Source organism: Canis lupus, chromosome 23 (assembly GCF_011100685.1).
Source record: "Canis lupus familiaris isolate Mischka breed German Shepherd chromosome 23, alternate assembly UU_Cfam_GSD_1.0, whole genome shotgun sequence".
NCBI lineage: Eukaryota > Metazoa > Chordata > Mammalia > Carnivora > Canidae > Canis > Canis lupus.
The window spans coordinates 18,537,744-18,561,785 of record NC_049244.1 but is presented as its reverse complement, the minus strand read 5'-3'; the positions used below and the strand labels follow the sequence as shown (position 1 = coordinate 18,561,785).

The following is a 24,042-nucleotide window of genomic DNA, read 5'->3' as shown; positions in this document are numbered from 1 at the left end:
GCTCTCATTCTGCTTTGACTGTTTTGTAGATGATGGTTGTGATTCCATGACATCACCCGTTTTTAAGATTTTAACAGCCACTGTTGGTCAGGGCCTGGAGCCACTAATTCATCGGTGTTCCAAAATGGTGACTCCTTACTGCATCGTTCCTTCGCTCACTAGCTGGGATAATCGCATAAAGAGAAACTCCCTTTATCTGTTACTTGATGTTCCAGTGGTTCAGGGATAGGATGTTGAGCATTTTTAAAAGAATCCAAGCTAAACACTCAGCCACCCCAACAGGAAGCTCCCTGGTCAAGACTTAACTATTAGCACATCAGGAGGAAATGCGCCGAGTTCCTGTCTTCTGTCGAGCTTTCCACAAACTACTCCTGACAGTGTTTTCTCTCCCCACTTAGAATTCCAGTGCTGACCATCGAGTCCGACTGGACCTGGGCCTCTGGGACAAATTCAGTGAACTGGCCACCAAGTGCATTATTAAGATTGTGGAGTTTGCTAAACGTCTGCCAGGCTTCACCGGCTTGACCATCGCGGACCAAATCACCCTGCTGAAGGCCGCCTGCCTGGACATTCTGGTAGGTGCCCTGCTGAACTCATAGTCAAAGGTTGGATGGGGGGAGGAGGTGACTGAGATGCTTTGAAGAACTCCAGAGGCTTTGGTCCACCCAGCCCCTCCTCCTGCCACTTCCATTGCACACTGAGCCCCATCCTCCCTGCCTGAATCTCGGCTCCACCACCAAAGGTTCAGAGACCCCCTGGAAATAAGCAGAACCTCCTACCTTCTCCACCTGGTTGTGGGAGCCTCCCTGCATGACCTCGGGACGGACCCAGGCTGTCTTGGTCACAGGCCTCCTTGCTCCCCTAGAGCCCCTTCCATGGGCCCCCCTTGTAAGTCATTGATTAGGCCGTCAGGCTTCTCCAAGCTACACCGACTGGAGGTGGCACATAGTGCCCTGCTTCTACCCTCTATCGGTGGCCTTGGAAAATCACTTCCTTCCATAGGATTCAGGGTCCCTGTCTGTGCAAAGAGAATGGATCCCTGTTGCCTCTTTTCACTCTGCTGTTCCTGCACTGTGGCTCCTAGGGCTCTAGAGGGGTTAAGGATGCTGTCACACCTTGTCCTCTGTGGGTCTACTGGCCGGATGCCTGCCCTCCCTCTCCCTGCTTGGAGCTTCAGGGATGGTGTGATTAATTCTGGCTGGGGGGTTGGTTTCCATGGGTGAGAAACAGCCCCCATTACAGGTGACAGGGATGTATCTTGCCTTGGGGGAGTGGAAGGGGTGTGCTAAGGGCCTCTGGAGGAACTGGGAGGGGACGTTGGCCCCCAGGGAAGTATCAGAAAATAGAGAAAGTAAAATTAGCTTTTGAGGTGCTTTAAAAGCATAGATGTTTCTTTTTATGACATCTTTCCTAGCTTTGGGTATAAACAATTCTGCAAAGCAAATATAGTTACTCACTGTAATTAAACACACACAGGGGATCCCTGGGTGGCTCAGCGGTTTAGCACCACCTTTGGCCCAGTGCATGATCCTGGAGACCAGGGATCGAGTCCCGCGTCGGGCTCCCTGCATGGAGCCTGCTTCTCCCTCTGCCTGTGTCTCTGCCTCTCTCTCTCTCTCTCTGTCTGTCTCTCATGAATAAATAAATAAAATCTTTAAAACACACACGCACACAATCCTCAGGAGGAGAAAGGACCCCATATGAGGCAGTTGTGCAGGACACTTGGACGTTTATGTGCTCACTGGTTGGATCTTAGGAGGGGTGGTAATGGTTACTCAGTAACCTACAAGTGCCAGGGATCCTGAGAGTGTATATAGTATTTTTTCATCTCATAAAATCAGACGGTCTGGGATGAACCTAGGGACATTCAGAAAAAATGAAAGCTTACAGCAGCTTTCACTTATCACCTACCTGCATCCTATAGCTTCTCTAAACCTCAGCTCATTTGAGCCTCACACAACTCAGTGAGCCTGGCTGGGTATGGAGATTCAGCCCAGTTTACAGACGAGGAGCTAGAGACGGGGTCAGTCACCTGGGTCAGGTGAATGCTGGAATCAAAACCCAAGACCCACATCTTTCGATTCCAAAAGCCATGAGAGGATTAGAAGCATAAACAGGGGACAGTATTAGGTAGGCCCTGGGCAGAGAACTAGCCAGGCCACCAGGGATTAATAGAGGCCACCAAGCAAATCAATAATGTCATTAACAACGAGCTACTGGAAGAATTCACAACAAAGCCCGGGCTTTCTTATCCTTTCCTCACAATTCCTTACGGTATAGTACATCCCCGAGATAGGAGTAGAGACCGGAGTTATCAGCACGTGGTGAGAGGTGCCCCAGAGGCCTGGGGTGGCTGAAGGAGCCGTAGGTGGTACAAGCAGGCCGGTGTCTGCACCAGGCCAGGTGGTGGAATTCTGACTCCCTGCGTCACGCGGCCACCCAGCAGGCCTGGAGCCTTCCCGATGCTTGGGCTCTGACTCTGGTTCTTTGCTTGTTTCTTAGTCCTCCTCTTGTCTGGCTGCCAGGTGGTGTCAGTTTGGGGTTCCTTCAACTTCAGTCCTTTGGGAGAGATGAGAAGGACGCTTTGAGATCCTCCAGGGAAGCTTCTTGTTTCCACCACACCCCATGCTTCATGGTCAAGGTGCTTAGATTCCCTCCTTAACATCCTCCTCCAACCTCCAGCTGTCTTCCCACATCCCACGTTTACAATGAAACCTAAGCACTCCTCTGATTTGCCCGTGGATCCAAGAGTCGGCCCCTAGCCCCTTGGTGGAATTGGGGAGAACAGGAGCCAATTTCTGTGACCCTGGTCAAGTTATTTAACCTCTCCCAGTCTCGGTTTACCTATCTCTATGACAGGAATATAAATCAATAAGGTATTCACCAAAGTAACTCTTTAAATGTGCGTAAATATAGTCGTGGGTGTGAGCATGGACCATGTAGTAGATGCGATGCTTGGTCAGTGGTGCTGAAATCAGGAGCACAGCTGTCATGAGCGTGTGGGGACAATTCCAGCCCCTGTGGCAGGACTCAGGAAACTCTTTCAACCACTCCTTCTTGGCTTCCCAGGCTTGAGGGGCTGGGGTTGGGATGCAGTAGACACAGAAGGAAAAACCTCAATTCAGGGCAGGGCAGAGACCTCCAGTCATATGAGACGAAGCAGAAGGCGTACTTATTTGGCCCCAGATAAGAGCTCATTTCCAAGAATTTGTAGCAGAGGCAATTAATCACAAGAGCCTGAGAAATGCACAACTTCAAAGAGCATCTTTCGGATGAGAATGTCAACTGGCTGAGCCATTTAGAAGAATCTTCTTATCGAGGCCATTGATGTATGGATGGAGCGAGACAGAAAGACCAGGACAGACAGACACAGGCTGAAGCTGTTGTCCGCCCCCGGAAAGGAAAGTTGCCGGCGTCCCAAGGGTCGACGGCTCTGGCCTGGCACCGCGCTCACAGCCACCCACGCGTCGTGCTGTGTGTGGCCTGAGTCGGGGCTGCCCGCCGGGCCGGCGCTGCGATGGCACGTCACGGGCGGCGCGGGCCATGGGTTGCTTTATGACACGAGGTGGGAGCCCCTCAGGAAGCAGGCCCGAGGGGAGAGCCTGCCCTGAGTCTGTGCCTCCGGAGGGGTGAGGGGTGTCCGGTCCTGGCGGCTGCCCGGTGGGCACCCTCGGTGTGGAGGCCGCAGCCAGGCCTCCGTCGGGGCTGGGACCTGGCCCTGAGCTTCACCGTGTCCCAGGAGGGTCGAGTCGCCAAAGGGTCCCTCGTAGGCTGGGCCAAATCTCCCAAACCACTGTGTGTAGAAGTTTGCGCCCGTTCCTCACCCCAGAGCGGTGGCGGCCTCGGTTTGTGGTCAGGACAAGAACGGGAGCCCCGGGAGCACCCCCGCCTGTGCTCTGTGCCCCTGTTCTCCTGCCTTCCCTGTCCTGTTTCTCCTCCTCCTCCTGCCTCTCAACTGCCTCTTCTCTGTGGGTGATTAGGGTCACGTCTCTCTCAACTTAAACCTCCTTTAAAACAAACCCTGGGGCCGTCTGACCTTCCCTCCGTGTCCCCTGCACTCCCTGCTCACCCCTCTGCTCTCTCCCTGTTACAAATGTTCCCGGGACCTGCCGTGTGCCGGGCACTGCTCTGGGCGCTGGGAGCTGATCTGCTGCGGCGATGGGTGAGGAGATGCGGGCGGGCAGGATCTTGCGGGCGCCGAGGACCACAGGGGCACGATCCAGCCCAAGAGCGTGACTCAGGTGGGCCTGGGCTGCTCTCTGCAGTGTGGTCGGGGAGGCAGGTGACCTCGGAAGAGGCCTGAGCGAAAGGACACCAAGAGTCCGGCGTGCCCTGGAGGGGGAGGGCCTGGGCCTCAGAGGACGCGCCGAGATGCCCTGGATCGTCCTCCTCGGCCCGAGCCCCGGGGCCGGCGGGAGCCGCGCCACACGCAGGCTTCTCGGTGCCATTCACGTGCCCGCGCGCAGCACGAGGCAAGGAGGCGCCCACGCGGGGCCTGGGGACGCCTCGGCCTTCCAGCGGCCCGGCCCTGCTCCCGGCCCTGCTCCCGGCCCTGCTCCCGGCCCTGCACCCGGCCCTGCTCCCGGCCCTGCACCCGGCCCTGCTCCCGGCCCTGCACCGGCCCCGCGCCCTCCCGCGCTGCCCCTGCCTGTGCGCAGACGTGTCTCCCCGGCGCCCCCGCCCCGCGGCCCAGCTCCCGGCCCTGCCCCGGCCCCTGGTGGCTGCCCTGCCCGTGCGGGCTCTGGAGCAGCGGCCTGGGCCTGCGCTCTGTGGCCCGCGCTGCCGCCTGCCGCTGTGTGGCCTTGGGCAAGCTCCTGTCCCTCCCCACACCGAAGACGGGGGGTGAGAGAAGCTTCCTCTCGGGTTCTGGAGAGCGGGAGATGAGTGGTCCTCAGGGGGCTGGACAGTGTCCGGGACGTTGTCGGCTCCGGTCACCTCACGTTTTATTAGGCCTCTGTACACCCTCCAGGGATTTTGTTCCCGTCTCCGTCTTGCAGATGAGGCAGCCACAGCCCAAGTGGGCGCCAGAGGCCCCTTGTATCTGGGTCCCCCCGTCCACTTTCTTCCCGGCCAACTCCTCATCTCGGCTGAGAGGCCACCTCTGCAGAGCAGCCCTTCCTGACCAGACACCCGGCCCTCGCCGTACGGAGTGAACGCGGGAGCCAACGAGTGAGCTCACGGCCGGAATTCCGGAGCCTGAGCCCCTTCCGAGTGCTGCATCTGGGCGGGTGCGAGCAGGAGGCCCGCGCGGGGCTCACCCGGGGCCGTCCTGGGTTCTGCTGCCCTGAGGAGACGTCCCCACGCCAGCGGCAGCAGCGCCTTGCTCTGGTGACGCAGAAGCGGCCGCCCCGTGTGACTTCAAAACATGATATGCGGCTCCTGAGGTCCCGGGGACCGTGTGGCTCTGCAGCCGCGGAGGCCGTTCCCACATGAACCTGTCCTTCCCTTCCAGAAGCTCAGTAGTGACAAGACCCAGCCTGAAGAGGAGCAGGCCCCGGCCTCGGAGCCCACAGCCTGAGTTCTGGCTCCAGCATCACCATGGCCACCCGCGCCATCGTGAGGAGGTCCTGTGTCTCTCTGAAACTCAGCTTTCCCACGCCCGGGGCCAGCGATTGCCTGGCTGTCACTGGAAGTCAGCAGGGAGGCAGTCAGGGTGGTGGTTAAGGGTGCGGGCTCTGCAGCCAGACTCCCTGGGTTCAAATCCCAGCTCTGCCCTACAGAAGCTCTGTGAACTGGGGAGGTAATGTGTCACCTCTAAGCCTCGGTTACTGCTCAGTGCAATGGGGAGAATAGTGCTCCTCCCTCGTAAGGCTGTTGGGATAATTTTTCAGGTTAACAGCACGTAGTAAGTGCTCTTTAAATTAGCTATCATCACCAGTATCAGGAACGAGTAAGGTCAGACTGTCCCCATGAGCTCTTGGGTACCAAGCACATGGACCCCCCCCCCACACAGAGGCTGGAGCGTGCTGTCCGGTACAGGAGCCACAGCCACCCGCAGATGTTGAGTGCCCAAAATGTGCCTGGTTTGAAATGCTCTAATTGTAAAATAAATAAAACTTTCAAACGCTTAGTAGTTAAACATCTCGGAGATCTCCTTAAAGACCGTTTTTTTAAAAAAATATTTTTATTTATTCATAGAGACAGAGAGAGAGAGAGGCAGAGACACAGGCAGAGGCAGAAGCAGGCCCCATGCAGAGAGCCTGACGGTGGGACTCGATCCAGGGTCTCCAGGATCACGCCCTGGGCTGCAGGCGGCGCTAAACCGTTGCACCACCGGGGCTGCCCTCCTTAAAGACCTTTTATATGGATTACATATTGCAACAAAAATATTTTGAATATGTTGCGTTAAATAAAATATATTAGATTTAATTCCCCACATTTCTCTTAACATGTTAAAATGACAGTCCCTAGAGTGCCAGTCTAGGGAGTAGTGGCAGTACAAGGAGGTCCTGCTCCCAGCACGTGTGTTCCCTCCCCAGGGAAGGCAGGCTGGCGGCAGGTGCCACGGGGGACAACGTTTTGTTCCAATGAGCTCAGCATCATAGGTGCTCCGCACCGCCAGGGAGGACAGCCACGTGAAGCTCTGTATGTGTTACTGTTGTTACTGTCACCACTTCAACATTCCCACAAGCGCTGGAGGATAGTCACATCAGATCAGGATCTGCCCACGAAGTTGCCAAATACAATTAGTGCACGGACTGAGATGCGTGAGCAATTTGAGCTTTTCTCCTTTGCTTAGAAACTCTGAAATCCCTGGTTGCTACGAGGTGGGAGAGATTCTGATGAGGGAACCCGCCTCATTAATAATTGAACAGATATTCATTAGCCACCTGCTGTGTGGACTGCATTGCCCTAGATGCTAGAGATACCGCAGGGAGGGAGCGAGGCCGATGAAGAGCAGGCTCCGGCTCCTCTCCTAGAGGAGCAGTGGTCAGCAGGCTCAGAGAGTGACGGCGCCCTGCAGAAAGCAAAGCAGGCCGTGGGCAGCCCGGAATACTACCCAGCCATGAAAAAGTACCATGGCTTCATGCACCCCCGCGCGGAATCTCGGATAGGACACAGAGTACATAAAGGCCAGACACAGGAGAGAATATGCCGTGTGATTGCATTGACCTCAAGTGCAAGAACGGGCAAAACTAATCGGCAGGAATTGAGGTCAAAATAATGGTTATCTGGGGGAGGGGATTGGATCAGGAGGGGTCAAGGGAGCCTGTAGGAGCTGGAAGTCTTGGTGTCTTTTTTTTTTTTTTTTTTTTAAAGATCTCAACACTTTATTTTTTTTTATTTATGATAGTCACAGAGAGAGAGAGAGAGGGAGAAGCAGGCTCCATGCACTGGGAGCCTGATGTGGGATTCGATCCTGGGTCTCCAGGATCGCGCCCTGGGCCAAAGGCAAGTGCCAAACCGCTGCGCCACCCAGGGATCCCTGGTGTCTTGATCTGAGTAGTAGTTACACAGGTGTAGGCTTAGGGCAAAATGCAGTCAGCTGTACACCTGAGCCATGTGCACAGCTCAAGGCCAGTACGTTGTGCTCCTAATCTGTGGCTGTATATCAAGTTGCCACGAAACTTAGCAGCGTTCAACAGTAAGTGTTACTATCTTGCAGGGTCCCCGTGCCTTAGGAAGTGACTTAGCCCGGTGCTTGTGGATCAGGGTTGCTGAAAAGTTTGCATGGCCAGGGCTTCATCCTCTGAAGGCTTATCAGGATAGAAGGGCTGCTTCCAGGGTGGCTCCTCACAGGTGCCTGGCAAGCAAGAGCTGGTTACTGGTAGGAGGGCTCAGTTCCTTGCCACATGGACCTTTCCATGGGGCTGCTTGAGTGTCCTCATGATGTGTCAACCGGCTTCCCCCAAAATGAGATTTAAGAGAGCCAACAAGGAGGAGTCCACGGTGCCTCGCCTCCTGTGACTTACTCTCCAGAGTCACACCTGTTGCTTCCCCTGGATTCTGTGTTGGAATCCAGTCACTGGGTCCTGCCCTCACTCAAGGGGAGGGGAATGAAACTTTACTCCTTTCAGAGAGTAGTAGCAAAGAATTCAGAGGCATATTCTAAAACCACTGTACATGCTGTACGTACCTCGTTTTAAAACCATTTTATTGCATATTTCAAAAAAATAATCGGGTGATAGGGTAGAAAGCAGTAGGTTTTAGGAAGTGTGTTCACCGTGCTTTCTGAGGAGGTGACATTTGAACTGAGCTCTGAGAGGAAGAATCATGAAGATCAAGGGCAAAGCATCAAAGGCAGAGGGAACAGCAAGTGCAAATATGCTTTGCTGCGGCGCTGAGTTACTAGAGATTCAGAAAGACCGACGTGGCCAGAAGTTAAGGAGCAAGGGGAAAGGAGGAGCGGTGATGGGATAGGTGGAGGCCGTGGAGGCTGCTGTGGGAAGAAGTTTGGATGTTACGGATCTAAGGCAGCTCGAAGCCCCTGGAGGGGTTTTAGCAAGAGCGAGGTCCCCTGTGATGGAGATTTTGAACACCATGCTCCAGCTGTAGGAGCAGGAGCGGAGGCCCTCACCAGAGGAGACGTGATGGTGGCTTGGATCAGAGTGGCCCCAGGGACAAGGAGCAAAGGGACAGGTCTCTATTTCCTGGGATCCCACATGCTCGGGTCCTCCCAGGGCTCCAGTCTCAGGCGGTCTGCTCCCAGAGGGCACCCCAAAGCCGTAGTACGATACTCAGCTGTCCTTGCTGAAGGCAGGAAGGCTGCGGGTCCTTCTCACTCTGAGGAGCATCAGGTTTGCCCATCAGCAGAGCCCTGTGCCGCCCAACGGGGCCCTCCTTGGGGAAGTCAGCCTCGCCTGGACTGTTGATACCCCTCTCGTGGGGCGTGCGTGCTCCCCTGTGCAGATGAGAAGCCCCCGTTTCAAACAAAGGGCGTTTTAATACTGGTGAGGCATTTGGTAGTTGCCGCTGGTGTCTGACTTTCACGGAATGGAACTCCTTGGTTCCTGTCCAGCGGCAGGCCCAGCCACAAACCTCGAGGGGGACGCCTGCCGCCCACTGGGCCCGGCAGGGCAGGGTGGGAGTGCAGGCTCCCCTGATAAAAGAAGACATTGACCATTCACCCGTCTCACGCCATGTGCCTTCCTCTCTGGACAGCCCATTAATACTTGGTTTGGGTTTTGAACTTTCGAGGGAGAGAGGCAACAGAACATAGTTTAAATGCTTCATTAGAATCCAAATGTTTTCCGACTTTTGAGGAGGGGCACCCTTCAGAATAGAATCGTTCAAAAGAGACATTTGTGCGTTCCTGTTCGGACTTGGATTTCTAAGTGATCTGTTGACAGCTTGCAAATGCCTAAATCTTGGTCTTCTGTTCCTTTCCAGCAAATCCTGGTTTCTTTCATTCTTGCAGGGACAGATCTAGTGCACTCACTTCTTGGCAGCGTGCTGCAGCTGCAAAGACTTATTTAGTACCTATTTGATTCCAAACTGGAAATGTGTCTGGGGATTTTGAGCCCATAAATACTGAGCATCTGACTCTGCCCGTCCCGTGACACCTCCCCAGGCAGGCATATTTCCCCATGATCCTCCAGCGGGTGGAGGGGAACACGGGCTGGGGGCTAGGAGTCCTGTGTTCTGTCCCGGCACCATTACTTGGGTGATCTTGGACACTGTACTTCAGCTCCTGTGGTTTTCAGGGGAACTAAGGTTTATCACCTGTTGGTTCCTTTGCTGCTCTGACATTGGGAATGGCTTTGTACAAGCTCCTTAGCTACCAAGATGAAGTGCAACAGGTCAGCCACTCGGGGACCCAGAGGAAATGGCTGGACTGGCTCAGAGAGGTCCCCAGGCAAATATCTGGGAGGCAAAAATGGCCACCCATCCACTGAAGAGGAATCTTTGTAATGTTTTAGTAACTACCCACATTCAGTTGCTTTCCAGTTCACTGTGTCACTTGATCACATGATAAGAATGTTAAGTTAAAGTGAAGTTTGCAAAATTTTCCATTTCCAAGCTGCTGGCCATGCACTCCTATATACCAGGTAGGTCACCATGAATAACTGTTCAGGTTGTGCACTGCACAGAGGCACCCAGCCAAGGAGACAACTGAGGTTAACCTCCAAATTAATGCTAGGCTAGATGTCGTTTCACCATAGGCAGCTGAGTGTGGAGAGTGGTGGGAAGGGGGAGGACGCAGCTGTGAAGCAGAGGTTAAGAGCACAGTGGAGTGGAGTGCTAAGTGCTAGGGACAGATTGCCTGAAACAATCATGCCACCTAATGGTTATGTGACCTAGGACAAGCTTCTAGCATTTGTTTCCCTATCTGTAAAATGGGATAACAGTAGTACCTAACATATGAGTTGATAGGAGAATTAAGTAATATGTTAGAACACTTCGCACAGCACCTAGCATGATCAAAAAACATTAGCTATTACCCATTAGAGGTGGGAGTGTGAATCATTCACCCTTCTCCTCTCAGATGTTCTTCTGACCAAGAAGACATTGGAGTCGGGCTGGTTTGTTTGTTTTGTTTTGTTTAATCAGCCGATGTCCCATGCCCTCACTTTACAGGGTGTCCTAATGCTCTCCAAGTTCACACTGGAGTCCTGACTGTAAGAGGACGGCTGGCTCCTAGCCCACTGTCTTGGAGGTTCAGAGAGCATGTGACTTTTCCAGCATGACAGCCCTGTCCCCCAGCTAATGTGGTAACTTAGCCAGTCAGATAGGATGGTCTTCTGCACAGGAAATGTCCTTGCCCTAAACCCCTGGCACTGAAAAACTTGACCTGGTTCTTGCTTTAGGAGTCCTGGTGGGAATATGGAGTGGAGAGGGGGCTCTTCTACAGGGACTTCCATCTTAGCTGGGAGTCCTGTGGCTCTGTCAGAGAGCCACGCCCTCCGCATATGGCCGGGTCACAAGAAAATCGCAGACCCTTCTGATCACATCTGTCATCCTCTATGTTGACACAAAGGTGGACATTCATGGCAACCACACCCAAACTGAGCACTAGCATCTGGAAAGAACACTCCGCTACCTCAGCCTATTAGGGTTATTCACTCCTGTCCAGATGGAATAAATTTCTGTCTGTGCTTCATGCAGCTCTGAGGCTTTTTTTAGAGGGATAAGTCAAATGTAGAAGAAACCTGGCTGGCAGAAAGGCCCCTCATCGTGGTTGGTACAGAAATAAGCTTCTGGGTGGATGAGGGCTCTGGATTACATGGAGCTCTTGCCAGCAGTGTGGACTGATAGGGCAGTGGGAATACCAGCTGGCTTGACTATATATATACAGAGGGCATTTTGGAGTTTACCATGCTGAGCAAGGCCCGAAGGTCCAGAGCACCAAGCAGGCAACTTCCTAGCAGCAGATGTGTCAGAGTTTTAAATCAAGGGCATGCCAGGTGGCATTGGAAGATCACAGGTCTCATGACCCAGGCTTCTCACTTAACAGAAATCCCCACCATATTTCTGGGCTTAATTGAAATGCTGCCTCTTTTGAATCTGCCCTTGAGATCCTCCTGGCTGTGTCAGAGCTTTCCTCCTCCCAAATGCCCAAGCACTTTGCAGTTCCCTTTGTGCTGCTTGTATTCTAGTAGTCTGTGAACTGTGGGGTCAGGGAGCCTCACCTGGGTTTGAATTAAATCCAGCCTCATGTTAACTGTGTGACATTGGTCATGTGGCTTAACCTTTCTGAGCTTCAGTCCCTCATCTGTAAAATAAGAGTAACATTCACTTTACTGAAGTGTTTGAAAGCTTGAACGTAGGCCATGTTTTTTTTTTCCTTTTTGTAGACTGTAAGCTCTTAAAAAAAAATACTTTTCTTTCTATCCCCAGCACCTGGCACAGTGCCTGGGACATAAGTAGGTACTCAGTAAATGTTTACTTGAGTCAAATGAATTACTTTCAGCACAGATATTTCTCACAATTTCTTGTGTCCTATTTATTATTCCCTAAATAAAGTTTAGCCCATGTTTGACTTCTACAGTCTTTTAATGAAAGGGCTGAAGACATTCCACGTTCAAAGAGGGCCAGGAGGGCAGTGTGCCTCATGGGATGCAAGAGCTTCTTGGAAATCTTCAGTGTTATTTCCTGCCTAGATCTGGTTGATGCTGTAAGGACAGGCTGGCTTTCATGACCCCATCAAATATGGTTTGTTTGTTTTTTCCCTTCCAGATTCTTAGAATTTGCACCAGGTATACCCCAGAACAAGACACCATGACTTTTTCAGATGGCCTTACCCTAAATCGAACTCAGATGCACAATGCTGGATTTGGTCCTCTGACTGACCTTGTGTTCACCTTTGCCAACCAGCTCCTGCCTTTGGAAATGGATGACACAGAAACAGGCCTTCTCAGTGCCATCTGCTTAATCTGTGGAGGTACCAACCACCTAGAAAACCTTCATGAGATTCCATCAAAAGCAGCTTACACTTATAATTTATGGGGAATTCCTATCTCCATTTTGGAGTTCTTTTGCATGGAAAAAGACACGTGAATAAACAGCCAGGCATGCATGTTTGGGGTTTGTTGCATCTTTCTGTATCGTTGTACGTTAAATAAAGCTATTTGGGATCCTTTTGCTCTGAAATACCAAAATGCTATTTCTCCAGTTGCCACCAGTATTTTTTTCCAAGCAGGATCAGACTGTTGTAAAATAAATTGCCTAAGGACATTTTAATGATAAGTAAGGGACTGCCATGTGCTGTTCTGTTTGTGAATTTAGTGGCTGGGACTACAAGTCACTGGGTTGTCTGGCCCCCACCCCACCCCCAGCCCTGGAAGGACTGGGATAAAATATGGCTTTCTTCTTTGTACTGACTCCTCCTGGCTCACAGGAGGTTGACTTGTAAGTGGTTAAAAAGTAATGGCTTTAATTACGGGGCGTTTTACCTTGCCTTTCTAACCAGGCGGCTGCTTGAAGTTGGTTTGAATTCAGTTCAGTAGTGACACCTCCTGGTCACGAGAAGTAATGGTCTCCCTGGAACAAAAGCTACCAGGCATCAAAATGTGCTTTTGACCAGCAAGAGGGACATTTTCAAGTATCACTGCTTAAAGCAGTCGCATGTATCTTCAAACCTGTATATGTGTTTGAATCATCAAATTAATAAAATCATAATATATGAGGACCAAGGAAACAAGAAAGGGAAATGAGTGGCAGCCCTTTTGCCTGGTAAGCATGTAACTCTGTCCTGATACTAATTGTTCAATACTTTATTCCTGCAAACTAGACCGCCAGGACCTTGAGGAACCAACAAAAGTAGATAAGCTACAGGAACCACTGCTGGAAGCACTAAAAATTTATATCAGAAAGAGACGACCCAGCAAGCCTCACATGTTTCCAAAGATCTTAATGAAAATCACAGATCTCCGCAGCATCAGTGCTAAAGGTATGTCTTCAGAGTCTACATGGTATTTACGAAGTGGTCCTGACTTGTTTTTTGTTTGTTTTTTGTTCTGACTTGTTTTTTTAAACTCGACGTTTTCATTCGGGATGTTTGATAATAGCTTATTTGTTGTTGGTCTGGAACTCATTTCTCATGGAAATCAAAATGAATAGTGTCCACCCTTTAAAAAACCTTGTATCTTACCCTACTCAATGATCTTAATAGATTAGGAATTTATAATTCAGGTGACTACATGAACAGAAAAACTGTTTTTTTTTTTTTTAAAGATTCATTTATTTTAGAGTATGCACGCCCATGAGTGCAAGGCAATAGGGAGGGGCAGAGGAAGGAAGAGAATTGCAAGCAGACTCCCTGCTGAGCGCCAAGCCCTACTGAGGGCTCGATTGCAAGAACCCTGAGATCACGACCTGAGTTGAAACTGAGAGTCAGACAGGACCGTTTTACTGACTGAGCCACCCAGGGAGCTGCTAGAAAAAGTATTTTCAAGAGAACATACTATATATTGACAGGCTTTTTAATTTCATAGTTTTATCCATTTCATTCCTTTCCACATATGCTCTGGTAGATATAAACTTGACTGAATTTTTTCTGACCATCCAAACCTCAGAAAATGAATAGTAATTAAGGCAACAGTTATTGGTGAAGTTTCTCTCTCAATTAATGTTGCATTGCTCTCTTGTGTATAGGCAAATTTGCTTCTGCACATTTCTCAGCAAAGGAATTCTTGCCGTCCTGTAAGGTATAAATATCCCCTGCCTAGTGATTTTTAGTTTGTGTGGCAACTCAAGCAATTACAGGAGTGCCTAGAGCCATATGACAGTTGAGTGCTAGCATTAGGGCTTTTCTGTGTAGAGAGAAAACTCAGCAGCCATCCGTGGTACCGAGTGTGCTGTTGTCCTTCTCCTTCCCCATTAGCATGCTCTGTCCCTGAAGATCTCGCTGTGCCAGGGAACAAACTCTACATCTCAGAAAGTGCTTTAAAAACAGAGTGAACTTGCTTGACAAGGAGTCTCCGTTCTTGAGCTACTTCTAAGAGATTTCCTCAGTGAGCCATTCTGAGTTCATCCCTAACATGGGATTAAGAGTATCTGCAAACAGCAGATACCAGTGCTTGGCCATTATAATTATGATGATTTTAAAAACAATGAGGCTGTTTAACTTAATACTGTCATTCTCTATATCTAGCTAGACCAGTGCTAATAGAATTTACTGTGATTATGGAAATATTCTATAATCTGCATTGTCCAATACAAGTAGCCACTAGCCACACGTGGCTCTCAAGCACTTAAAAAGTGGCTAATGCAATTGAGGCACTGTTTTTCCTAATTGTATTTAATTTAACGAATTTAAATTTAAATCGCCACATGTAGCTGGTGCCTCCTGTGCTGGACAGTGCCGAGCTACATCAACTTGATAATCAATCACTACACATTCATTACTTAAGTCACTTCCTTCATTTGTGGGTAACTGGTATCCTTTACAACGATCTCGTTTTAAGATAGGCTCTTTCTGGTCTTTTATCAGGAACTTCTTTTTGTAGATTATGTTAAGTAAATATATACTGCTAACCTTGCCTAAAACAGACTCAGGCATGGAATATCCTCAAATTTAAGCAAGTTGCCATACCCGTGCTGCTTTCCTACACATGAAGTAAGAAAGACTATTTAAATGTTGTAAAGTCAGGACGGCCACTGGTGGCACAGTTTACACCTTTGTTAAAGTAAATGGAAGACGATCCCTCATTATTCAGCTTAACTCCTTATCTCTACCAGATTTCTATTATCTCTCTTTAAAAGGTGCAGAACGTGTAATTACCTTGAAAATGGAAATTCCTGGATCAATGCCACCTCTCATTCAGGAAATGCTGGAGAATTCTGAAGGACATGAACCCTTGACCCCAAGTTCAAGTGGGAACCCAGCGGAGCACAGTCCCAGCATCTCACCTAGCTCAGTGGAAAACAGCGGTGTCAGTCAATCACCACTGGTGCAATAAGACACTTTCCAGCTACTTCAAACATTCCCCAAGACTTTCAGTTCCAGGACTTAAAACGCAAGAAAAAAGAAAAACATTTTTACTGCTGCTTAGTTTTTGGACTGAAAATATATTAAAACTCAAGAAGGACCAAGAAGTTTTCATATGTATCAATATATACTCCTCACTGTCTAACTTACCTAGAAGTACAGACTTTTTAAATTCTAAAAATCAGCCATTTCATGCAACCAGAAACTAGTTAAAAGCTTCTATTTTCCTCTTTGAACACTCAAGATTGCATGGCAAAGACCCAGTCAAAATGATTTACCCTGGTTAAGTTTCTGAAGACTTTGTACATACAGAAGTATGGCTCTGTTCTTTCTATACTGTATGTTTGGTGCTTTCCTTTTGCCTTGCATACTCAGAATAACCAAGACACCAAGGTTGTGAAACAGACTACTGTACGTGTCCAGCTCAGAAAGGCTCAAAAAAAACACAAAAAACAAAAAACTGTCTTGCTTTCACAGAGCAATCAGAACATCAAGGTAAGGAAAGGGGACTGTTGTACAGTATGACAAGATAAAGCTAGAGATAATTCTAATTTAGTTAGTATGGAAGCTTGTCCTTGCTCTTTTTGACGCTCTCAAATTGCGTCTATTTCATGTTGCCCAGTAAAAAGATACAAATTCACTGCACTAGCAGAAGAGAATTCTGTATCCGTGTAACTGCCAGTTCAGTTAATCAGATGTCATTTGTTCAATTGTTAATGTCACTTTAACAGTGGTTTATTAATGGCATAGCTACACAATTTAAAAAAAATACATTTTTACAGTAATGGTAGCCTCAAAGGCAGAAACACTTTTCAGTGTTAATAAGTTTTTTGTTTACCTAGTCACAAGCCATTAGGGAAATTTCATGGGATAATTCATGGGATAATTAGACTGGTCTACCACCTACACCATGTAACTCCAGTGTCCTTTCTGATTCGTGCCTGGTATTGAGGGTTTTCTTCCAGCCTCCCTGACGCCCAGGGGCTAAAATATGGACTCCCAAAGGCATGGACAGAGAATCTGCATCCTTTGACCTTGTTCGATCACTATGAAGCAGAGTGAAAGCTGTGGTAGAGTGGTTAACAGATACAAGTGTCAGTTTCTTAGTTCTCATTTAAGCACTAGTGGAATTTTTTTTTTTTTTTGATATATTAGCAAGTCTGTGATGTACTTTCACTGGCTCTGTTTGTACATTGAGATTGTTTAACAATGCTTTCTATGTTCATATACTGTTTACCTTTTTCCATGGAGTCTCCTGGCAAAGAATAAAATATATTTATTTTAAAAGTGTATGGGAGATTTTACTACACTTTCATCTTTAGTAAAGACACCGAGTACACAGTTCCATTTTTAATGTTTAAATTTCATTTCAAAAAGCAGGTCTGTAGTCTGCAACCATGACAATTAAAATCTGTGCTAATGCACGGCAGTCTATAACAATTCTACAAGCCAATCAGACAGTACATGACATTTCAATGAGTAAAAAAGAGCATAAAACTGTATGTGTAAGAACAAAATGTTAAAAGGCCTACCACAATAATAAAAAACCATCAATTACATCATCACATTAAAATAAGCCAGATGTACAAAAGTCTGAGACAGAAAAGACAAAAGGACAACACAATTTATCTGTTGAAAAATGTTTGTGCTCTTTGGGCACTTAATTAAACATTGCAAAATCAACATCTTCTTCTTCATCAGACTCTGCAAAATATTTTACTTCTTTCCTAGCCCTACCGGTCCGTGGCAGAGAAGGTGGTTCAGAAGTGAAGTCTGATGGGAAGATGTCCACATCTGAATCCTGATCAAAAGATGTTTTCTTCGGTTTCTAGACAGGTTGAAAAAAAAAAAAAAGATTTAAAAATATCCGAGTTAAAATAGAATTATTCCTTACACTCGAGAAATATTGTAAATGATGAGGTTTCTAAAATCAGAATTGTAATGCTGACTTAAGTGTAAGGCCAGTTACCTAATCCTTTATCCGCTTTGTAAAAATAAGTCTAATAATCTACCACCCTGGTGCTCTGTTTGTTCTGAACTTCTATATCGCCAAGCAAATATACAAAGTGCCCAGATTAGTAAAAAGTACTCATTTATAAGTACCTAGAAATTCATGAAAGGAAAAACAAGACTTATGCACAGTATGGAGTGCACTCTATGTTTATAAAAATGCAGGGAAGAGTCACCAAGATGGACCAGAGGCACGAAATCAAGATGGAAAGCAGCATAAAGCTGAAATCATCTATGTTTGTATTTTTAAGTTCTAATACGAAGAGAGAGAGAAAAAAAGAGGGACACCTGATGCTTTTCTTTTACCTTAAAAAGATTGTGTGCTTCTGGAGAAAGGTCAGACTGTCAAAATTAGCCAGAGTCCAAAAAAAAAAAAAAAAGTTAGCCCTAGTTAAATAAATCCAAGTTAAAAAGAAATAGCCTTTATTTGGTCTGGAAAATATTATTTCAGACAGGTAGCATATAAGTTCTATGGCTCACTGGGTGAAATAGAATACTCTTAATTAAGTAGGCTAATTTATGCCCATAGTTTTATCCAAGAAATAGTCCTGATTATATGGGTTTTATACTTGGATAATTCTTTAACCATCCATAAGCCCTCTATGCATAAGACAGGCTAGGTTTAAAGCTGTTAAAAGACATTTTAGTAATAAGCCAACTAAGCCAGTTATAGATCATCATAAAACAATGCATTAAAAAGATGTTCCTAATTACCTTGCTTGTTGTTTTGGATGTTTTCCTGCCAGGGTTATAATCACCTTCATTTTCAGAGCCAGATGCTTTCCTTTTCTTTGCCCCTCGGCCTTTACCTTAAAATGATACAAAGGATATTTTTCTCCAAGGTTAAGTGCGACAGAAAAAATAAATGCCACAACATTATACCTCACTTCTTTGGCATGCCCCAATCAGTACTGCAATCCTGGTCTCTAAATATAAATGATGAAGCAACGTTTTGGCAGCATCATTTCAGTTCTGGGATTGATATGACTGAAGAGTATTTCACAAATACATTTAAAACTAGTTGAAAGGTCCTGGTGATAAATTTTAATAACCAAGTCCCTGATATACAAGAGAAAATATTTGCATTTTGAACATGTAGTCCTTGGGCAGGAAAAGAAAATGTCTTCGAAGAGCGCTTTTTTAACTTGTATGTGATGATAAAAAAAATCTTAGTTTCTAAATTGTAATAGGCTAGTACCTTTAAAAATACAGTATGAATTACTAGAAAAATAATACATATTTATTAGTACAAATTATATGTTTGAACGTTTACTCTAAATTTTACTTATCACATATTAGCAACAACCACTTTAAGGAGCACAGTATTAGAATAAACTCCCAGCATGAATCATGCAATGATCTGTCAAATCCACGTTCTTTCTCAGATTTAGAAGCAGCACATGCAGCAGTTGTTGTTGCCATCTACCTAACCTCTTACTCTTGTTGGAGGAGGAAGAGGGAAAGGTAATATGCAAATGGTGCCAAAATATTCTCCATCCTACAATGATGCCAGATGTCAGTGAAAGAGAAAATGGAACCAAACTACAACTTTTAAAAATTCCTTAAGACCAAAAACTAACCAGGTTGAACTTGGAATATTTATCAAATGAATCAATGAAATGGCACTTGTGAACGTATAAAAGTTTCAAACCATGCATACCATACATACTGATCTCCTCGGTCACTGTTTCTTTTTTGCCCCTATTCTCCCTTGTTTTCATGTAGGTATCTCCTTATCCCAACCACCACTTTAAGACCTAAATACACTGATGGTAACATCTGTTGGTTGGAAAAAAGGTTGACCAGCTACTCTTAAAAAAAAAAATTACACCTTACATGTAGTTTTTAAAAAGCACCTTTGAAGACTTTCTAGATAGATTCTGGGGCAAAGAGGAGTACCAGGGAGAAGAACTGATGCTGCTGCCCTTACAGATCCCTAAGTATAGTGATTGCATTTCCTAGATGAGCAAAAAGCTCCTGTCTCAGAGTCCTAGCTCCAACAAGAGTCACTCTCTAGTTGTGAGGAACCCTCACCTGACTAATAACTACTTTCAGTGAGTCTGCGGCAGGAGGTCTTTTGATCCATTCTTAGAGGTGCAAATTGCTTACTTAACCTTTTTGAGTCTCAATTCCTTAATTTCTAAAACAAAGTGCTAGACTTCCTCTGAACTCCAATTCAGCACTGATTCTTAAGACACATTACTTATTGAAGAGCAAAGCAATTTAAAACAAAACTGGTCTCCCAAAATTCAGTAAGTAGAAGAGATTCTTTTCCACATAGCATACATTAGAGGGTTAAAAATAATCCTCACCTTTTGGGGGTGTAGTCTTCTTTGGAATGCCAAATTCTGAATCTGAGTCAGAGTTTATAGTTTCTACTTTCTTCTGTTTAGGGGTTCTCTTAGGCTTAGCAGCTGTATCTGAAGACGGCTTTCCTATGAAGCAAATTTCCATTTCATAAATCAATATACTTACTAACAAACCACACTCAAGTGAATCAATCCTATAATACAATTTCTTACTGCTGATATGAAATTGAGTAGCCTTAAATAACAAAATGATACTTGGTGCCAGTGTAAAAGGCAAACAATTTCTCATAGATGACAAAATGCTTTTTATTATTAATAATTTGCCTTTTGATATTTCAAGTGAGATTATTTTATACAAAGGCCATAAAAGTGAATTAAGCAGTAACATACGTTATTTATTTATTTATTTATTTTTTTTAAGATTTTTTATTTTATTTATTCATAGAGACAGAGAGAGGCAGAGACACAGGTAGAGGGAGAAGCAGGCACCACCCAGAGAGCCCGACGTGGGACTCAATCCCGGGTCCCCAGGATCACGCCCTGGGCTGCAGGCAGCGCTAAACCGCTGCACCACCGGGGCTGCCCTAAGCAGTAACTTTTAAAAAGCAGTAGGAAAGATACAGTATAGTCATGACAGAAAAATAACTATTGGACATTAATTACAAGTCAAGTATTAATCACATGTTAGAAGTCCTAACTTCTAAAATATTTTAGAGACCCTCAAAAAAAAAACATTTTTATGGGACCCTCAAATACTCTGAATAGAAGCTGATTCACTTCCAGTCAAAAGTTGAAATCTAGACATGGCACTTTTATGTGGAAAGAAATAAGTGCACAATAGATCCAAAGGCCTTTGTTCTTATGAATTTTGCTTTTAAAATAGACTGTAAATAGAGCTGAAAAACAAAGTCTATGTGAAAACTATGATAAGTCAGTCTTTACTTGTGTGATTAGTAAAAACTAATGTGAGGGACACCTGGGTAGCTCGGCGGTTAAGCATCTGCCTTTGGCTCAGGTCATGATCCTGGGGTCCTGAGAACAAGTCCTGCATCAGGCTCCCCCAAGAGAGTCTCTGTGTGTCTCCCATGAATAAATAAATACAGTCTTTTAAAAAAAATGGTATTTTGTGGGAACTGTAGTTTTGGAAGACTAGGGGCTTCAACTATTTCACACAGGCATCATCCATTCAACTGACACAAGGCTAGTTCAGCTACTGGTGAAACAACCAAATAGCATAGGTGGTGTAGTGTGCTAGCTTTTTAGTCAATGCTCAACTCTAAATAAGAGTGAAGAGCTTGATAAAGGAAACAAGTTAATATGTTCAAAAAAGTGATATGGCTCCCAAGTTTTCAGGGTGGTTATAAGTGCTCACATGAAGACAACTTAAAAAAAGATGCATAAAGGGAAGCTGTAGGGCCTGTTAAAGTTTGAGTTCCCCAGAAGCAGATCCCATTTCATTCCAAAACAAAGTATAGGTACTTATTTGGGAGGTGAAAAAAAGATACAAAAATGAGACACGAAGAGAGAAGCCTCTCATCACTCAGGGCTTATTATCTCTTATCATGAACAATCTCTGAGCCACTGTAAAACACACATCCCAGAGTTAGCCTACCTGAGAGAAGAGCACTAACATATTTGCAAACCAGCTTTCCTCAATCACTGATAAAGGGTGGCTGGGGTGGGGAAATATGAACATTCCAACATAGTAACAAAAAGTCCTGAGGCAAAAAGAAATATAGTCCCTGGCCAATGTGTACTGAAGTAGTATGGCGAGGGGATATGGGCAGGGCACCTGCTGTGTTGGCCACAGAAGCTTCTGCAGTTAATTAATTTCTTACCATGGTCCGTGAATTCAAAATAAGGAGGGATTTTTGTTTTTGTTTTGCTATATCTAATGCCTGACATGGGGCTCAACACGGGGCTCAACCCCAGGACTCTGAGATCATGACCTGAGCCAAAGGCAGATGCTTAACCCACTGAGCCAGTCAGGTCCCCCTTAAAATGATATCTTATACACATTTTAAATAATTACCTCATATGGTTAGAAAACAAGAGGGATTCTCCTTATATGCATTTATACTATTTTCTACTAAAGTCCAAGTGCAGTTTTAAGTTATATTAAATTTATTTTAATATCAACTATATATCATTTATGCAATGCTTAACAACATCAAATAGAAGTACATACCCTTTTTAGCAGCTATTGTTTTACTTGGAACCTTATCTGTTTGTTTCAGACCAAATGACGGTGAAAAAACAGAGGCAGAATCTTCTTCATTGCTATCAAATTTAGCTGAATCTAAAAATTACAAAGCTTTTTTTCAGTTAAGAGATTCTATAAGGATCACTTAATAGTTAAACTTTGATTCTATTTACTAATGGCTTCTCTTTAGATAATTAATCTTATAAATTTCTACTTTGTGATCATATAGTCCATAATGTATCAACAGCTGAAAACAATATAAAAATGTTACATTTCAAAAATGTTAAATCTTAAATGTTAAATGTTAAATCTGTTACAAAACAATATACAAATATTGTATTGTATTCTTAATTTTTATTTACTTTATTACTCAAATATTGAGTAATAGAGTAATAAAAATTCTTAATAGTCCCAAATGCTAATCATTTAAAACATACTGACCAACTCAAAAATATTATTTTAAAATGGAATATTAAAAAGTTCTCACTGTTGATTATTTTAGTATCTACACATCTAATGCTACTAACCATTTGAGGAATATCAGTAATGGTCAAATCTAAGAGAGTAGTAACTTCATCTTTTAAAAAGCAATTTTAAATCATTGAAAATCAATTTAAAAGGTAGGTAGGCTTACCTTCAATTTACTTTTACACTCAATTAATTAATCAATTTCTCCCTCCATTTCTCCCTCCCTCCTGCCCCCTGTCAAACCAAAACTGGAACTGTTTTGGTTTGTTAAAATGTCTACTTTGATATTATAGTTTTATATAAATGTTCTGACATGCTGTCAAAAATGCTTGTCTATATACATAGAACATATACCAAATCTGTCTGCCTATATGTGTTAGGTGTATACAAGACAATTATGCCTAACTAGTTTTGACCTTAAAAATTCTACACACAAAAATATAGAGAATAAAAAATACATACCCTGATTAAATTTGTTTCTATGAAGGTTTTAGTCTTTTAGCTACTACAGTTTAATACAGCAAATCTGAATATTAGTCCCCTTGTAGTTTTTAGAAAACTGTCACATATATATTCACATTGCCATAAAAATCAAATTTCATCTTCAAAATTTCTTTCCATATCTTTTTCTCTATCAAAACACTACACCCACATCCATATACTTCATACACACATCTACCTTTCCACCTAAATGGTTCCATAATGCCTATTTTGATTAATTAGTTAAGTACTCATCTCAGGAAAAGCAAATAAAACTTATTATGTTGAGGAAAATGTAAAACGAAGGTAAGTTTTCTATCATAAAAAAATCCATAGCGATAGTACAGTAAGTAACCGGTGAAAAGACTGAGTGAGCGTACCATCTTCTGACTTCTGAGAGTATGAAGGAAATGAGAAGAGATTCCCAAAATCTTGACTTTTTTTGTCATGTGAAGATTTTCTATTAGAAAGAAAAATTAACCACAATATAATTTAAATACACAGTTTCAACTTGGTAAATTCTATATAATATGTACTGCAGGATTATAATTAACAAAGAGAAACCAGTGAGAGGACTGTAAAGACAGGTCAACCAAACTTTATTTTTCTGTCTCATATGCACAGGAATGCATACATACACAGAGACACCAGAAAAACTAATGATTTAATGTAAGACAATGGAAACTAGCAAAAGCTAAAGTTATTCAAAATACTGCTACATTAAATTTTATGATTAATAGAACTATTCCAGAATCCAACATCAGTAAATTACTGCCAAAAACCGAAGGAGAAAGCCTGAATCTATAAGTCATCAGTAATCCTATTTCTGATCTTAGATTGCATACGATAAAACACTTCTTTAACATAGTAAAGCACTTCCTTTAAAAATCTGGAATAAAAAAAAATAAATAAAAAATAAAAAATAAAAATCTGGAATAGCTCACAAACTTCACATCCTACACATTGGTGTTCAATACTCTCTGGAGGCCAAAAAAAGAAAAAAAAATCAATCAAGGCCAAAGTTAGGAAAGAAAATTAAACCTCCCAATTCTAAAGTTTTAGTAACTTCTTTTAACTATGTTGTTGGGCTGTGTCCCATAGGCCTGCTGCCTATTTTAAAAAAGAAAGTTTTACTGGAACTCAGCTATATTTATTCATTTACATACTGCTTATGGCTGCTTTCTTGCTACAACGGCAACAAT

The 24,042-nt window shown here is 44.8% G+C and overlaps 2 protein-coding genes across 9 annotated transcripts in view; one reads left to right on the top strand and one right to left on the bottom strand.

Annotated features, from left to right (window-relative positions):
* Window positions 1-16,660, top strand: part of RARB (retinoic acid receptor beta) — a 510,890-nt gene extending 494,230 nt beyond the window's left edge. For all 5 annotated transcript variants that reach the window (XM_038570687.1, XM_038570691.1, XM_038570688.1 and 2 more), the window contains 4 exons: window positions 399-575; window positions 12,118-12,322; window positions 13,172-13,330; window positions 15,145-16,660. In XM_038570687.1, the coding sequence (XP_038426615.1) occupies window positions 399-575; window positions 12,118-12,322; window positions 13,172-13,330; window positions 15,145-15,341 (738 nt within the window). In that variant the 3' untranslated portion in view covers window positions 15,342-16,660. The remainder of the gene's footprint in view (window positions 1-398; window positions 576-12,117; window positions 12,323-13,171; window positions 13,331-15,144) is intronic.
* Window positions 16,661-16,707: 47 nt separating this feature from the next.
* The window catches only part of TOP2B (DNA topoisomerase II beta), a 59,018-nt gene continuing 51,683 nt past the window's right edge, over window positions 16,708-24,042 (bottom strand). For all 4 annotated transcript variants that reach the window (XM_038570684.1, XM_038570683.1, XM_038570685.1 and 1 more), the window contains exons 32-36: window positions 23,221-23,300; window positions 21,878-21,988; window positions 19,693-19,815; window positions 18,095-18,189; window positions 16,708-17,198 (exon numbers count right to left, since the gene is read on the bottom strand). In XM_038570684.1, the coding sequence (XP_038426612.1) occupies window positions 17,031-17,198; window positions 18,095-18,189; window positions 19,693-19,815; window positions 21,878-21,988; window positions 23,221-23,300 (577 nt within the window). In that variant the 3' untranslated portion in view covers window positions 16,708-17,030. The remainder of the gene's footprint in view (window positions 17,199-18,094; window positions 18,190-19,692; window positions 19,816-21,877; window positions 21,989-23,220; window positions 23,301-24,042) is intronic.